Genomic DNA, 17,089 nt, shown 5'->3' on the forward strand with positions numbered 1-17,089 from the left:
CTCTAAGGTCACCTTCCATTTACACTGTATATATCTTATATGTAAATAGGGTTTTGCATGTTGTCTTCTCCCTATTAAAATGTTAACTCGTTGAGGCCAAGGACCATGTTTTTAACTTTCTTTGTATTCCCAGGGCTTACCACAGTACCTGGCACTTACATAGTAGGAGCTTAATAAATGCTTACTGATTGTTTTCTCCCCTTTCAGATAAGGTGGTTCCTGTGTCCTGGATAAGAGGCTGTGGCAAATGGGATTTAGGTGGGATGAAGAGTTGAATCAAGGGTTCTGCCAGAAGCAACATAGTAGAGATTATGAAAGAGGGGAGGATAATAGGCAGGGAGAGAGGCATGAGGGGTTTAAAAGAACATAATGAGTTCTAAGGAAGAGTTTTAAGGAAGTTCTAAGTTCTGTAGGAGCCTGGATGGATAGGAAGAAAAGTTAGCAGGTATCTTCAGGTCAGGGAGGTGGGTGAAGATTTAGGAGGATAGTTTAGAGAGGTTGTGGGGACTGGGTCTTCTCTCTCTTCCTCCCTCCTTCATTTCATACCTTTGTACCTCTCCCTCTGCTTCTAGTTCCCCTTCACAATTTGCCAGTGTGACACTACAGCCCTGACCAGGAATCATACTAAGAAGAAACACTGGGGAGGAGAAAAATAGGGAGTCATGAAAAGGGAACTAGGACTCCAAGTAATGACAAGATCTACATTAGCAAAGTGGAAAAGGAAGAAAGAGAAGAGAAAAATCTCTAACAGGAGGACAGAAGGGAAATTCCTGTGGTCACCAAGCTGTTGCAGCTAATAATATTTTAGGAGAGATAGATAGATAGATAGATAGATAGATAGATAGATAGATAGATAGATAGATAGATAGATGGATGGATGGATGGATGATACAGAAAGAAAGAAAGGAAGGAAGAAAGAAAGAAAGAAAGAAAGAAAGAAAGAAAGAAAGAAAGAAAGAAAGAAAGAAAGAAGGGAGGGAGGAAGGGAGAGAGGAAGGAAGGAAGGAGGGAAGGAAAGAAGGAAGGAAGGAAGGAAGGAAGGAAGGAAGGAAGGAAGGAAGGAAGGAAGGAAGGGAGGGAGGGAGGGAGGGAGGAAGGAAGGAAGGAAGGAAGGAAGGAAGGAAGGAAGGAAGGAAGGAAGGAAGGAAGGAAGGAAGGAAGGAAGGAAGGAAGGAAGGAAGGAAGGAAGGAAGGAAGGAAGGAAGGAAGGAAGGAAGGAAGGAAGAAAAATAGAGATATATTTAAACTGTGACAAGTCAACAACAAAAAGCAAAGACTAACTGATATCCCCAAAAGGAAAGAACAATAAGTATACATTAATTAAGGGTTTTGTTTCTGCTTCTATTGCTAAGGATAATTAGCAACATGGTCTATTTTTATTAAATACAATAGGATCCAAAGTAACTAAATTCTGTTTAAATTTTGCAAGATTGATTGAATTTTATAATTTTACAGGAGAACTTCATGCTCACTCAACACTCTCCTACATTGATACCTATAAGCAAGCCATATGACCTCTCTTCAGCTAACAAATGGCTATCCTTCACAAAAGAATTAGGATCTTGAATAATTTATTAATTTTATCCTGCTGCAGATAAATGACACTGAGTTTTTAGATTTACTGTAGGCATAATATAGAAATGTATCCCTTGACCTATTTTATGCTGTCACTTTCATGAACAATAAGTTTGACAAACATTGAAAATCATATTTAAGAATGTTTTTAAATACTCATTGCTTTTTTCAAATTTCATAACACAAATTAAAATATTAGTTATTTTTGAAGCTATATTTAGGAATAGCATATGTTCCAAATAATTTCAATAATGAAATGCCTTCTTCCCCCAATTTTTCAGATACTATACATTTGTTTATATTCCTTTAGTAATAAAGGTTATATATACACAATGTGAGGAGAACATCCTCCCTACGAATGCTAAAGGGATATTACCATTTTTGTGTGTGCTATTACCCTAATAAAATGACAAATGCAAAGATGTATTTCTTGCACATAATAAAAATAGGAAGGGAGAGCTTCAATTATTCAAGAGAATTCCAGAAAAGGCTATAACTCCATCTCTGCTTCTGACTTTATGTTAAGTAAACTTTCTTTCTAATCCATATTTTCATAAGTAAAATGATAAAACTTTCCACAGGGTTCACAAAATTTCTGTTGAGATTTTGGCAGAGTTTGGTTCATTAAATGTGCTTGTTAACCATAGTTTGCTCCAAATCCTCAAAGCCTTTACAATCTACCTTCAACTTTGTCATTTTCATGAAAACTGGGGTAATTCTCTGGACTTTTAGAACTAAGAGGCTACTTTTTAAAGTTTTATAAAGCACAAAAATAAAGGGATAAAGTCAGAAGATAAAGGGACCAAGTAAGTTCAATAACCCATCCAATCTGATTCAACTAGATAATACCTTTATCATAGCCACAAATGACTTCCGATGGGATTTTTGCTATTTCAACAACTGAGCTCTCTTTCTCACCATATCATTCTGAGGATAAATGATTTGTTCAGGGAAATGAAGGTGCAAAAGAAATAGAATTTTGTGTCAAGGTTTGGATTCCCTTCTCATTTCACAGCAAAAATTCCTAAGAATCTTACCAAAAGAGATGGTCATTGGGTACATGATGCCCTTTGCTGCTATTAGTAGATATTACCTCATGTCCAAAGCAAGTTAATTGTTTAGAAGCTTGACAAATCAGTATTATATAAAATAAAGATCACTTTCAAAATATGAACTAGTATCTTCATTTTTTAAAAATGTCAATGTGTCACTGCTCTTAATCAGGACTTTAAAGAATTTAAATGTGATAAGATTACCTCTGAATTAACAACTTCCATTGATCTCTTCTTTGGTTCTCCTATGTCCAGGTAGCTGAAAAATAAATAAATAAAGGTCACTTTCATAGTATTTAAGTGAGATAATCAGTATATGTTAACAATTAATGAAAATACAGCAAACTGTAAGCAGATGTTCAGATATATGCATTTTTTAACCAAAGAACTGTTTAAAATTGAAATCATAAACCATATCTAATAATTTGTGCTATTTAAAAAACTAATTAATTTTTTATCTCTAGAGTGCTTTAAGATTACATTAAATATTGATCCATCTGGGATGGTTCAGATACACTCAGAGACCCAAGGATGGATTAGGTGACCTCTGGAGATCCCTATTTTTGTATTACAATGATGTTATACTAGACTTATCTTTTTAAATCTGTTCCTATCATTTCTAATAGTGCCCATCACAGTACACACATAAGAGATGCTCAATAAATATTGCTTCAGTTAAGTTCACCCAATACTAAATTTTTACATATTACTTCCTTTAGGGCAGCTAGGTGGCACAGTGGATAAAGCACTGGCCCTGGATGCAGGAGGACCTGAGTTCAAATCTGACCTCAGACACTTGACATTTGCTAGCTGTGTGACCCAGGGCAAGTCATTTAACCCTCATTGCCCCACCAAAAAAAAATCAACATCAACATATTACTTCCTTTATATCATTTAACATTCTATCATGCTGCTCTTTAACCAACTTAAATCTTTCTGTTATATAAAGTATACAAAGTGGGATAAACATTTCCCTTTTTGTCTAAATATTGACTTAAAATTTAAAAAAAACATTTAAGGTCCCTTAAAATAAGATGTAGATGTATAAAAATAAGCAGTCTTCTCCTTCAGACATGTATTTAGACTGTGTAAGCAAGTATGCCATCTCTGACACCTGAAAGGTTGCTCTGTATTTCTAAACTTCATGAACCATGGCCCAATCTTTCCCTATCCTTCATCCACTCTGGAACTTTTCCAACTACCAGATACAGCAAAAATGACTTCATATCTACAGAATCAGTAAGTGTGGTTCCACAGAGACTATTCTATTAAAAATAGCAATCTGTTATAAAACACAGTTGCTCAATATTCTTTAACAATAATAACTGGTATCAAAACTATTTGATATTGGCTAAGAAATAAAGTGGTGGTTCAATGGAATAGGTTAGGCACAGGAGAGAGACACAGTAGTAAATGACTATAGTAATCTCCTGTTTGATAAACCCAAAGACGCCAGCTTCTGGGATAAAAACTATTTGACAAAAACTGCTGGGAGAACTGGAAGATAGTATGGCAGAAAGTAGGCATAGACCAACATCTGACACCTTATACCAAAATAAGGTCAAAATGGGTACATGATTTAGACATAAAGGGTGATACCACAGGTAAATTAGGAGAGGAAGGAATAGTTTACCTCTCAGATCTATGGAGAGGAGAAGAATTTGTGACCAAACAATAGATAGAGAATATTATGAAATACAAAATGGGTGACTTTGATTACATTAAATTTTAAAAGTTTTGTACAGGGGCAGCTAAGTGGCACAGTGGATATAGTACCGGCCCTGGATTCAGGAGGACCTGAGTTCAAATCCGGCCTCAGACACTTAACACTTACTAGCTGTGTGACCCTGGGCAAGTCACTTAACCCGAAATGCCTCACCAAAAAAAAAAAAAAAAGTTTTGTACAAACAGAAGTAATGCATCCAAAATTAGAAGGGAAGCAGAAAGCTAGTAAATAATTATCCATTGTTTCTGATAAAGGCCTCATTTCTAAAATATATAGGGAACTAAATCAAATTTATAAGAATGCAAGTCATTCCCCAATTGAGAAACGGTCAAAGGATATGAACAGGAAGTTTTCAGATGAAGAAATCATATTGCCATATGAAAAAAAATGCTCTAAATCATTATTGATTAGAAAAATGCAAATTAAAACAACTCTAAGGTACCAAATAACACCTATAAGATTGGCTAATATGACAAAAAAGGAAAATAAAAAATGTTAGAGAAGCTGTGGAAAAATTGGAACACTAAAATGCATTGTTGGTGGAGTTGTGATCTGATCCAACCATTCTGGAGAGCAATTTGTAACTATGCCCAAAGAACTATAAAACTGTGCATACCCTTTGGTCCAGCAATGCCACTATTAGTTCTACATTCCAAAGGGATCATAAAAAAGGGAAAAGGACCCACAGGTACAAAAATATTTATAGCTGCTCTTTTTGTGGTGGCAAAGAACTGGAAATTGAGGGAATATCTGTCAACTGGAGAATGGCTAAACAAATTGTGGTATATGAATGTAATGGAATACTATTGTGCTGTAAGAAACGATAAGCAGGTGGGTTTCAGAAAAACCTGGAAAGATTTACATGAATTGATGCTGAGTGAAATGAGCCAAAACAGAACATTGTACACAGTATCACCAACACTGTGTGATGATCAACTGTGATAGACTTAACTCTTCTCAGCAATACAATGATCCAAGATAATTCCAAAGAACATGATGGGAAATGCTCTCCACATCCAGAAAAAAGAATTGTGGAATCTGAATGCAGATTGAACTATACCGTTGCTACTTTGGGGTTTTTTTTTCTTTTTCTGAGGTTTTTCCCTTTTGTTCTGATTCTTCTTTCACAACCTGACTAATGCAGAAATATGTTTAATGTGGTTGTACATATATAACCTATATCAGATTGCTTGGGGAGGGAAGGTAGGGGAGAAAAAAATTTGAAACTAGAAATCTTATAAAAACAAATGTTCAAAACTATACATGTAACTGGAAAATAATAAAAAATACTTTTATGCTTAAAAAAACACAGATACTGTAATTTTCATTTTACAGATGAAACTCATAGAGGTTATGCAACTTGTCTAAGTGACAAAGCTAATAGGTACCCTTGGCAGAATTAGAACCCATGTCTTCCAGGTGCCACAAATAGCTCACTATCCACTATGCCATGCTGTCTCACTGTATCTACAATAAATAGATTCCTAGAGTTTTGTTTGGGTTTCCAAAGCAAAACTCTAAGAATCTATTAGCAAAACTATAACATTTGAGTATAAGACATTCAGGGATGAAAGTTACTTACTTTGATTTAAAAAAATATATGAACATTGCTCCTTCCCTCCATTATCTCCCTTCCCTTCCCCCTCAAAAAAAAAAGGGACTGACCCTGGATGAATGATGACACACAAATTATAACTTGTAACTTTTCTAGGTCTCCTGCTAATTCATTTCATCACACAAACCCACAAGTTCATTTAAAAAAAAGTTAACCTTTAATTACATTAGGATTCCATCACTTTAATAGAAATTCATATTTATTGTATACATGAAAATAAATTATCAGTTAGTCCAAGAAAAACTCATCCATAACAGGATATTCATCAATCAGCATTAGCTATAAATTGAAAACAGAAATAAATGTTCTAATCTCCCAATACTTGTAACATTTTATTTCAAAAACATAATAATAACAAATGTTTTATCATACACTCTAAAGTTTGCAAAATTAGATAGGTAGATAGGCAGACAGATAGACAGATATAAGCTTATTTGATCCTCACAACAACTTTATAATGTGGGCGCTACTATTTTCCCCATTTTAAGAATGGGGAAGGGGCAGCTAGGTAGCAGAGTGGATAGAGCACCGGCCCTGGATTCAGGAGGACCTGAGTTCAAATCCGACCTCAGACACTTAACACTTACTAGCTGTGTGACCCCGGGCAAGTCACTTAACCCCAATTGCCCCGCAAAAAACAAAACAAAAAAAAAACAAAAACAAGAATGGGGAAACTGAGGCTGAAAGAAACTAAGTTATTTGTACAGTTTGTAAGTGCCTGAGGAAGGATTTGAACTCAGTCTTTCTTGACTCCAAATGCATCACTCTATCAATTGTACCACCTAGCTGCCTAACATTAAACTTCTTGTGAAGTATATTTTGCATCTATTGTGATATGCAATAACTATTTGGACTATATAATATTTGTTTTTAATCTTTTGATTTGAAGGTTTCAAGTAACCAAAAGAGATGAATTCCTAGTGATTGTTCCCTTTTTTGTATCTGTATCCCCAGTACCCAGAACATAGTACATAATTGGTTGATTGATAGATTTCTAGACACTGAACCAGAGCATTATTCCCACTGAAAATGTGCTCAACATGAAAATTATCATGTAATGGAGTAATGAATTCAAAGTGATATGGTCTGCTTTTATATCCCAGCTCTGCCACTTACAACATATGTGATCTTGGTCAAATCACTAACCAAGTTAAATGAAAGATTTGGTCAAGATGATTTCTAAGGTCTCTTCTAGTCTCTGAATCTCTATTATTCTATTATTGTAACACAAGCATGACATACCCAGTGTTGAGTATGTTACCAAGCACAGAAGAAAATCACACACTAGGATCTTACCATTTTTCTACTAAAGTAGAAAAGGTGTCTAGGGTGGAATAAACACTATACCAGAAAATCAGAAGTGTTTTGGAGGCCCACCTCTACCACAAACTGTGCCTTCTTGAGCCTCATGTCTCTATCTTGATCTGGGACTTAAATGGTTTTTAAAGTCCTTTCCAGTTCTAATTCTCTCTTCCTGTGATCTCTCAAATATAACACTTGCTGAAATAAGGCCTACCTCTGAAAAGATACATGACAAAAAATTGTTGTAAGATTCGTAATTTTGATTGGTTTGTTTCAAGATACGGGAAATTAGTTTATCCCTTTACCTTCCACAAAAGTAAGCATCAGGACTGACTAATTTCTTTGATGTGAATTCAGATAAATTTAATGTAAAGGAGGGGAAAAGTTGTTCATCTTCATTAGTATATATAAGAGAGCGTGGCCTGTTCTTTTTAAATTATTTATATTTCAACGTGACGACGATAACACTACATTTGAGTCAGAAGTAGAAATATATATATACATATACATATATATTTATATATGTGTGAGTGTCTGTGTGTCAGAAAGAGTACTGTCTGCGGAGTCAGAAAACCTGGATTTAAATCCTGCCTCTGACACTTAGGACCTATGGGACACTGGGAAAGTAATTTAGTCTACTGGAACCTCTACACCATCATCTTAAAAAAAAAAGAAAGAAAAAAAAGAAATGAGAGGGTTAGACTAGGAACCCCTCAGGGGTTCCTTCCAGATCTACATCTATGACCCTATGCCTTTGGGTAATACTTGACTTTACCACTTACTTAATCCATCAAATAAATGAATTTGGGTTAGCCACACAACCCACCAATCCTCAATCTCATCTCTAAAATGAGGACAATAATAAGTACACCCCAGGTGGCTGTTGTGAAGTTCAATTGTAATAATGTATATGTGACCACATTTAACCTTCAAATGAGATATTTGTTTAATTTACTAGTGTATATGAAGTACATTGTAACAGTAACAAGTTATAGAAATGTTGGGCATTACTAAATCTCATCGAAATGGGAGGAGAAATGGCTGTCTTCAGCTGTGCTGGAGGCAAAGAGTAGCTATTATTAAAACATTGATATGTTTAATGTGATTGTATACATATAACCTACATCAGATTGATTGCTGTCTTGGGGAAGGATTGGTGAGGGAAGGAGGGAAAAAAATTTAGAACTCAAAATCTTATAAAAATGAATGTTGAAAACTATCTTTACATGTAACTGGAAAAAATAAAATAATGTTAAGATTTTTTTTAATTTTTAAAAACATTTTGTACAAAATGAATATTTATAAAAAGAAATTATATATGGAGGGAATAATTTTCTTCCCTCTTTCTTAATAAAGTCTCTAGTGCTTACAGTATCTCCCCTCCCTCCACCATGGTATGCTGTTTTAAAGTCTTGAGCAAAAAGAAGTTGACCTTAAAGTATGTTTTTTTAATAAAACAATGAAATAAGCAATAAAGAAAAGTAGATAGAGTCCAAAATGCTGGAGCATCATTCAGTTTGCTAGGATAACTATACTGCTGCCCATTCCTCTTCTGTAACATTCCAAAGAGTTTTCTTTTGCTTTATGCCCAAACTTGAAGCCTACTTATAACGCTGATGCATCTCCCTTGTGAATTCCTCTCTTCATTAACTCTTTCCATTTGAACCCTATTAACTTTAACATGAGCATTCAACACAAAGGTCAATTAGTATAGGGAAATTCCCTCTGCCCCACTCAAAGAACTGTAGGAACTATGCAAAGCCCAGTTTGGCATTTCCTAAACCAACCATATCAATAAAAACATAAGTATTCTAGGGCAAATAAGACTCACTTGAGTTTCTTGAAGGCTTCCAGGCCTCCTGCCACGTAGTTCCCCCCACTCTGAATCTGGTCTAGCTTCCGGATTCGGTGACCTGCCCGAGGGGTATAGATGTTTCGGACAGCTCCAAAGGGGGCCTGTACCCCACCTGTCACCTCCTTCAGAAAGACATCAAAACTGGACACCTTTTTCTCATGGATGACCACTCTGCGTCCAGCAAAGAAGGGGTCACCATTGCGATACACCAGTACACTCTTCACTACTGGCTGAGTCAGGCAGTTGGATCTTGTACTGGTGCTGCTCATCTTCTACCACAGGACCACCTCCTTCCTGCTTCTTTCCTCTTGTGCTGGCTGGCTTCTTAGTAGCTGTCAGAGCCTCAGGCACAGTCTACAGCTATATTTCTATAACAACGAGTTCTTCCGAAGTCTCTCTATGACAAACACACACATACACTGAATCAACTATTGGTGGGATAAACAAATGTAAAACTAATAGATGTCTATCTGGTATACATAATGTATAGTTGGACTATACAGATTATAGGATTTAATAAAGGTGTTATAACTACATCAACATAATCTATACCTATGTACATACATAAATATGTGTGTTCTTAATAGATTGATATGTACATACATATATTCAATCATATAAAAGCACAAATATATATATGCTTTAACATGAGCTATAAAGCTATTGTACCATATTAAATACATATGTCAAATACATTTTGTACCTTCTTAAATATATTACACATACATATATGTGTGTGTGCCAAAAAAGAAATGTATGTTATGCATGTACCCCAAAAAAGGCTACTTGCTAAGATATGCAAAATCAATTTTTCATAAAGGGGAAATGATAAGAGAGAGGAGGCAGATAGAAATACTATAAATACCAAAGTTTTAATACTACTTCCAGCCAGTTTCATTCTCTTCTTGCTCCCTCCCTCCTGCCAACTCCAAAAAGTTTAAGGCAATAAAGGTCCTGAACTGCAACCCCCTCTTCCTCTCTCCAGCACAGTGCAAGAAGGCACAAGTGCATCCCCAGGCAGAAGAAAAGGAAGAGAAGAGGAGAAATTGCGAAGGCCTCCCTCCCCCCCCCCAAAAAAAAACACACACACACACACACACACTTGACCTGCAGCAATCCTCGGGTCCCTGAGCTCCCTGCTCCCGGGCACACGCAGCAGACACAAGTGCATCATTTGAATGCGCAAGCATCAGGGCACATCAGCTCCCCGGGCTGGCAGAGCGACGTGGAGGGACTTAGGGAGAGCCCCAAGTAGAAACGACTACATACCGACACTTGCCTGGCCCTGGAGGCTGCAACCAGGTGCAGCTGGGTCTTCGGCTTAACCGGGCAAGCGGGCCTTGCCCTGGTGCTCCCCGCTGGGCGGCGGCGGCAGCAGCTGGAGAGGCAGCTGCTGCAGGTGGCTGTTCCCCGGGAATCGGGCGCTCGCGGGGCCGTGGGCTGGCTCTCTCACAAGCTCGAGTGACTGCGGGCGGGCGGCTCGCGCGGCTGCTACGCTAGCGCTAGCGTGGCGGGCCGGCGACGGACTTCGCTGCTGGTGCTGCTCCTACTGCTGTTACAGCTACTACAGCACGAGGGCTGCCTACACCCATGGGGGAACGGAGTTGTTATTTTCCGCCGTTTCCATAGCAACCGCAGCCACGCGCAGGGAGCGGAGTCCGCAAACTATACCCGGTGGTGTGCTTGGGTACCCAGGGAGGGAGAGGGAGACACGTCCCCTGTTCGTATGCTTGTCCCGGGGCCTATCAGAGAGACTAGGGTTCTGGGGAAGCAAAGCATACGGCACCTGGAAGTTTTCGTGTGGCATAAATCATCATCCCAGAAGGATGCATTGAGCACCTCCAGCGTGCCTAGCAATGTTAGCCATTAGGGGAATACAGAAAGAGGGCAGGAGGTAGTATCATCAAAGACTGAGTTGGAAGCTATTTTGGAAATCATCTAATCAAACTTCTCTTGTTATACAAATGGGGGAAACTGAGAGTAAAAGTGAGATGGACACAAGATACAGAATAAGACACACACTTTTGGAGGCAGCTAAGTGGTGCAGTGGATCAAACACTGGCCCTGGATTCCGGAGAACCTGAGTTCAAATCCGACCTCAGACACTTGACACTTAACTAGCTGTGTGACTCTGGTCTAGTTACTTAACCCTCATTGCACCCCCCCAAAAAAAAAATTGGACATAACCAATGAGAGAATTTGTTTAGCATATTTATTACAAGGTTTGGGGCGAATTTTTTTTTCCAATTTGGGGTGAGAGAAATGTGAGAGAAAATAAATGTTTGTTGATTACAAATAAAGTGACTTACCAAAAGTCAGACATGTGTTAAGTAAGAGAGCCACCCCAACTCCCCTCACACACGGTTTACAGTAGAGCATTGTACCTGGCTGTCTGCTTCCTTTGCAATTAGATTAGATTTTGTGAGGGCAGCCATACATTTTCTTGGGAGAGGTTGGTTGCAAGAAAGAAGCTATTTTCTACAATATGTGATTTTCTTTTAAACACAAACACACACCAAAAACAGAAGCTGCTCCAGTCATATTTCTGCCATGGGATCCTACAATATAAATGACTAACTTGTATTCTTGAGTGACTGCCATACAGTAATCTGAATGTGTAAAATTACTGTATGGCATTACAAAGCTAAGCAGGCTTGAAAGTTGTTGCTGTTGTTAGTTTTGAGAAAAAACAGAAAGCAGAGAGCAGAGACAGGGTAAACAGGGGAGCAGTTTGTGAGTTTGTGGTGGGGAAAGAGTGGCCAAGTGAATGAAGATGAAAAGTTAGGGGAAGAGAGTTAGTGAGCAGGTAGATTGAATTGAAGTGAGGAGATCTGGATTTGAATCTTGTCTCAGATGGTCTGCCTCAGCTAAGTGATCAGAAGCAAGTCAGTAATCAAAATAACTAGTATTTATATAGTACTTTAAAGCTTGCAGAGTTCTTCACAACTATTATTTTATAGTTATAATAATCCTGGAAAGTGAGTGATATTATTATCCCCATTTTACAGTTGAGGAAACTGAGGCTGATAGGGGTTAAGTGACTTGTTCAGCATCACAGAGCCAATATGTATCTGAGACTGGATTTGAACTCAGGTTTTCTTTACTCAGGTACAGCACTCTACCTACTTACTGTCTAGGCACTCTTAAGAGCCTCTATTTCTTTATCTATAAAATGAGGGGGGGAATAATAATACTTGTAATCCCTACCACTTTAAGGTTGTGCATTTTGCAAATCTTAAAGCATTATACAAATGGGAATTATTATTTTAAGTTTGATACAATTGTATAAAGTATAGGCATGGTGTGGCAGATGTGGAACTTGTCTGGGAGCTGCAAAGATCTGAGTTCAAGTTCTGTCTCTGACATATGCAAGCTGTGTGAGCTCCTTGAGGACAGGGACTGTCCTTTGCCTCTTTTTACATCTCTAGCACTTAGCGCATTGCCTGGCACCACAATAAGCACTTTAAAAAAATGTTTATGAGGGGCAGCTAGGTGGCGCAGTGGATAGAGCACCGGCCCTGGAGTCAGGAGTACCTGAGTTCAAATCCGGCCTTGGACACTTAACACTTACCCAGCTGTGTGACCCTGGGCAAGTCACTTAACCCCAATTGCCTCACTTAAAAAAAAAATGTTTATGACTGACTGACTGACTGACTGTAGGCAAGTCACTTAACCTGTCATGGCCTCACCCTTACCCTCTGCAGCTCTCTCAAGTTTCAGAGCCCCTGCTGATCTATATTGGTAGAGGTATTTATTTCATCTGAGAGTTCCTTATGTCACTGAAAACAATGGGATATAATGCAAAGAACACACTAGTTTGGAAGTCAGGGGATCTTAGTTCTCATCTCATCTTACTACCTGTTTGACCTTGGGCATCTCTTTAGGCTTTGGTTTCAACTGTAAAATTAAGGGGTTGGCCTGGAAAGCTTCTGAAGTCCCTTTTAGCTCAATATGATCTTCTGAAAGCATAGGACCAGTCCTATCCTAACCCACCCCCTCAAAAAGAGTATCAAATATAAATTTAAAAGATGTTGGGTGGTAAATGGAACACCACATGAAGCTAGTTTTATCATGTAAAGGCAAACAAATGTAATGTTACCCTCAGACAAACCTCCAGAATAGTTTTCAGAGTACATCCACTGTAATTCTGTCTTCTCTTTACAGCAACTTAAAATATAATTGAAATCCCACATCAATTGTATTCTCACCCCTTTTCATGTGTATTATTAACACCTTTAAGATTTGTTTTCTATTTCAAGCCCTAAAATATCAACAAGTTCAACTTCTTTTTGTTTGTTTTTGTTTTTGCAGGGCAACAAGGGTTAAATGACTTGCCCAGGGTCACACAGCTAGTAAGTGTCAAGTGTCTGAGTTCAAATTTGAACTCAGGTCCTCCTAAATCCAGGGCAGATGCTTTATTCACTGCACCACCTAGCTGCCCCCAAAAAGTTCAACTTCTTGAGAAACACTTCTCATTAGGTCTCTACCAGTGGAATGAGGATAGCACTTAATGAAGAAAATCCCTGGACTTGTCTGCACAGGCTAGTGCAGTTGGTTCAGATAACAACTGACTAGCTTTCCATGGAGAAAAATTTTCTCATAGCCATACAATGCATCCATAACTTTAATGAGTACTCTTGAAAATACATGCCACCAGTCTCGGGAGGAATCAAAGGAGAAAGTCTAGGTGACTCAGCAGAATCCACCACCAGAATAATTCAAGCCATATGTCCTACTTAGCGTGGTTAATAGACAACTGTAGGAAGACCAGTGCAATATTATTATTATTGGAATTCTAAAGAGTAGGAAGAAGAATATTTTTGATGAAGCATATGATTTTTGGTCCACAACAGTAGAGATCCCAATAGCAAATAGCTTATAAATCTGTTTCTTACCTCAACTTGGAAATAGGTAGTTTTCTCTTTTTAATTTTCCTTGTTGTATGAGGATGTACATTTATAAATCAGAAGAAATCTTGGAAATTGGGTCTTGTAGAAGTCACGATTGTTATTATATTTCTTCCAATTATTGGTTCCAATTCAGAATATAAGATTCCCCAGCTGAACATGACTTTTTCTCACAATAAAGCTTCATAGCAACTAGGACAGTGACATATACACAAGAGATGCTTAATGATTTTTTGATGCTGCTATATTACCTGCCAGTGTGTCTGAACTGGATATGAACTCAGATCTTCCTGACTCCAGACCACTCCAACTACTGTACCACCTAGCTGCCCCCTGAGACAAGGAAGACCTGTGTTCAAATACAACCTCAGACACTTAAACTTCTGATTCAATTGCCTCATCTGTAAAACCAGAATAAAAACCTGCTTCTCAGGATTGATGGAAGGATCAAATGGGACAACGATTGTGAAGCACCTGGCACATAGCAGATGTTATATACATGTTAGCTATTATTACTAAGACGTACAATTCAAAAGCAATGTGGACATTGTATTCATATTCCCTTGCATTCAACCATCTGACAACATAAGATCAATCAAGTTAACAAGGATGTATTGGGCGCCTGGTAGATGGTGAACATTTTGTTAGATCGAAAGCTCCTAACGGGTAGGGAATGCTTTTACTTTTTCTTTGCATCTGCAGTGGTTAGTACAATATCTGGGACATAGTAAACACTTAATAAGTACTTTTTTTTTTTTTAGTGAGGCAGTTGGGGTTAAGTGACTTGCCCAGGGTCACACAGCTAGTAAGTGTTAAGTGTCTGAGGCCGGATTTGAACTCAGGTACTCCTGACTCCAGGGCTGGTGCTCTATCCACTGAGCCACCTAGCTGCCCCCAATAAGTACTTTTTGATCGATTGAATGAGTGATTGTTAATTGGAGAGCTAGAAGAAATATAAAAGACATAGCTCCTCCCCGAAGGAGTTCCAGAGACAAGTCCAATGAAAAATAACAAGCATGAGACAAAATGTAATAAACATCGAAGTTGGGTCTTCTATCTGTTGCACCTAGGTGTAGCTATAGCAAGCACCTGTCTGTGCCCTCCTTACTCCTATCTTCCCAACCCAAAAGGAGCAAAATCCTTGCAAATTTCCCCATCTCTACCTTCTTGGCAAAGTGGAGCAGTACTTTCCTCTCATTTCCCAAACCCTTTCTTCTCTTTCGAAAAAGTGGGGTTAAGGGAAATGCTTCTCCTCATGGGCCCACTAAGAAGGAAGCAACAACCAGGTAATTACACACAATAGAAAGAAAAGATTCATGGTCTAAAACAGCAACATTAAATTAAAATAGAAACAGGGGCCACTGAGCCCTACATAAGTATCCCTGAAGTGGCATGTTGACTTAGAAAAGTATATATTAACATTATCTTTGTTCTGTTGTATCTTTATTTTCTTTAATATTTCCCGATTACACTTTAATCTGGTTCTAGTGCTCCTGAACATTGCCCCCTAGGCTTCCTATTTGATACCTCCAAACTAAAGGACATTCCAGTTCTTAAACTTCAGGTTGGTCTCCTTGACCACCAAACCAGGAGTGTGGTCCTAGTTTGTATATTTTAGAACAATACTCAACAATGGAGAATAAACTTTGTTTTTTTTTTCTTTTTCCTTTTATTGATTTTATTCTGAACCTAAATAACATAGTAGAATGGTGTGGAGAAGGGGAGAGAAATGGAAGATGATTACACATGAAACTGCAGATCTATAAGGTACAACTTGCTATTCCTTTTAAATATATAATAAAATTATCATGTAACTTTTTTCTTTTTTCTCCCCTCCCCCCAAAGATGGCTACCATTAGACTCAAATATGTGTAATTATATATATATATATATATATATGTATATCACATCATTCTATACATACTTTTTAAATAGTATGTTTATTTATTAATTATTTTTTGCAGGGCAATGAGGGTTAAGTGATTTGTCCAGGATCACACAGCTAATAAGTGTCAAGTGTCTGAGGCCAGATTTGAACTCAGGTCCTCCTGAATCCAGGGCCAGTGCTTTATCCACTGCACCACCTAGCTGCCCCCTATACATACTTCTATTTATCAGTTCTTTCTCTGGATGCAGATAGTGCCTTCATAGGGCCTAATTAACTACAGGAGAATAAACTCTTTAAGTGAACCAAAATTGATTTTTTTAAAATACCATTACATACTATTGTGCTGTAAGAAACGATGAGCAGGAAGAGTTCAGAGAAACCTGGAGGGTCTTGCATGGGCTGATGATGAGTGAGATGAGCAGAACCAGGAGAACATTGTGCACAGTATCATCAACACTGTGTGTTGATCAACTGTGATAGACTAGATTCTTCTCACCAATCCAACAGTACAAGAAAGTTCCAAAGGACGAATGATGGAAAAGGCTCTCCAAATCCAGAAAAAAAAGGAACTGTGGAATATGGATACTGATTGGACCATACTATTTCTTTTGTTTTTCATGCTGTTGTTTTTCTTTTTTGAGATTTTTCCTTCTTGTTCTGATTCTTCTTGTATAACATGACTAATGCAGAAATATGTTTAATGTTATATATCAGATTACCTGCTCTCTAGGGGAGGGAGGGACGGAGGGAGGGAGGGAGAAAAATTGGAAATTGGAAATCTTATCTAAACAAAGGTTGAAAACTTAAATAAATAAACAAATTGAAATAACAAAAAAAATACCATTACAGAATGAAGGATCCATGTAACAGGAATAGGCAGTTCTAGGGGTAAAAAAAAATTCTACCTGTGGATGTGCAGATAGAAGCTGGGAAGAGAGAAAGACAGATGTCTTTAGTCTCTTGCCTGGGCAGCCAATGGGGGAAAGTCCATTGCCATCACCTTTACTTTACTCTGAGTACCACTCCCTCCTCTGAACTTCTACTACCCTGATTCAGGCCTTCATCACCTTGTGCCTGGACCACTTCAGTAGTCTTCTGGTTGGTCTCCCTCTCTCAAATCTCTCCCCATTCCAGTTCATTTTCCATTCAGCTGCCAAAGTGATCTTTCC

At 38.0% G+C, this 17,089-nt stretch overlaps 1 protein-coding gene across 5 annotated transcripts in view; it reads right to left on the reverse strand.

The window, feature by feature from the left end:
• DCDC2 (doublecortin domain containing 2) overlaps nt 1-10,776 on the reverse strand; it is a 209,115-nt gene extending 198,339 nt beyond the window's left edge. For 2 of the 5 annotated variants that reach the window (XM_043973822.1, XM_043973561.1), the window contains exons 1-3: nt 10,395-10,776; nt 9,102-9,522; nt 2,832-2,886 (exon numbers count right to left, since the gene is read on the reverse strand). In XM_043973822.1, coding sequence (XP_043829757.1) covers nt 2,832-2,886; nt 9,102-9,394 — 348 coding nt within the window. In that variant the 5' untranslated portion in view covers nt 9,395-9,522; nt 10,395-10,776. Of the gene's footprint in view, nt 1-2,831; nt 2,887-9,101; nt 9,523-9,990; nt 10,082-10,227; nt 10,337-10,394 lie in introns of those variants that run through there. The other 3 variants (XM_043973669.1, XM_043973592.1, XM_043973753.1) reach the window with 3 other exon arrangements.
• Nucleotides 10,777-17,089: the final 6,313 nt, after the last annotated feature.

The sequence above is a fragment of the Dromiciops gliroides genome, chromosome 1, assembly GCF_019393635.1.
Source record: "Dromiciops gliroides isolate mDroGli1 chromosome 1, mDroGli1.pri, whole genome shotgun sequence".
Taxonomy (NCBI): domain Eukaryota; kingdom Metazoa; phylum Chordata; class Mammalia; order Microbiotheria; family Microbiotheriidae; genus Dromiciops; species Dromiciops gliroides.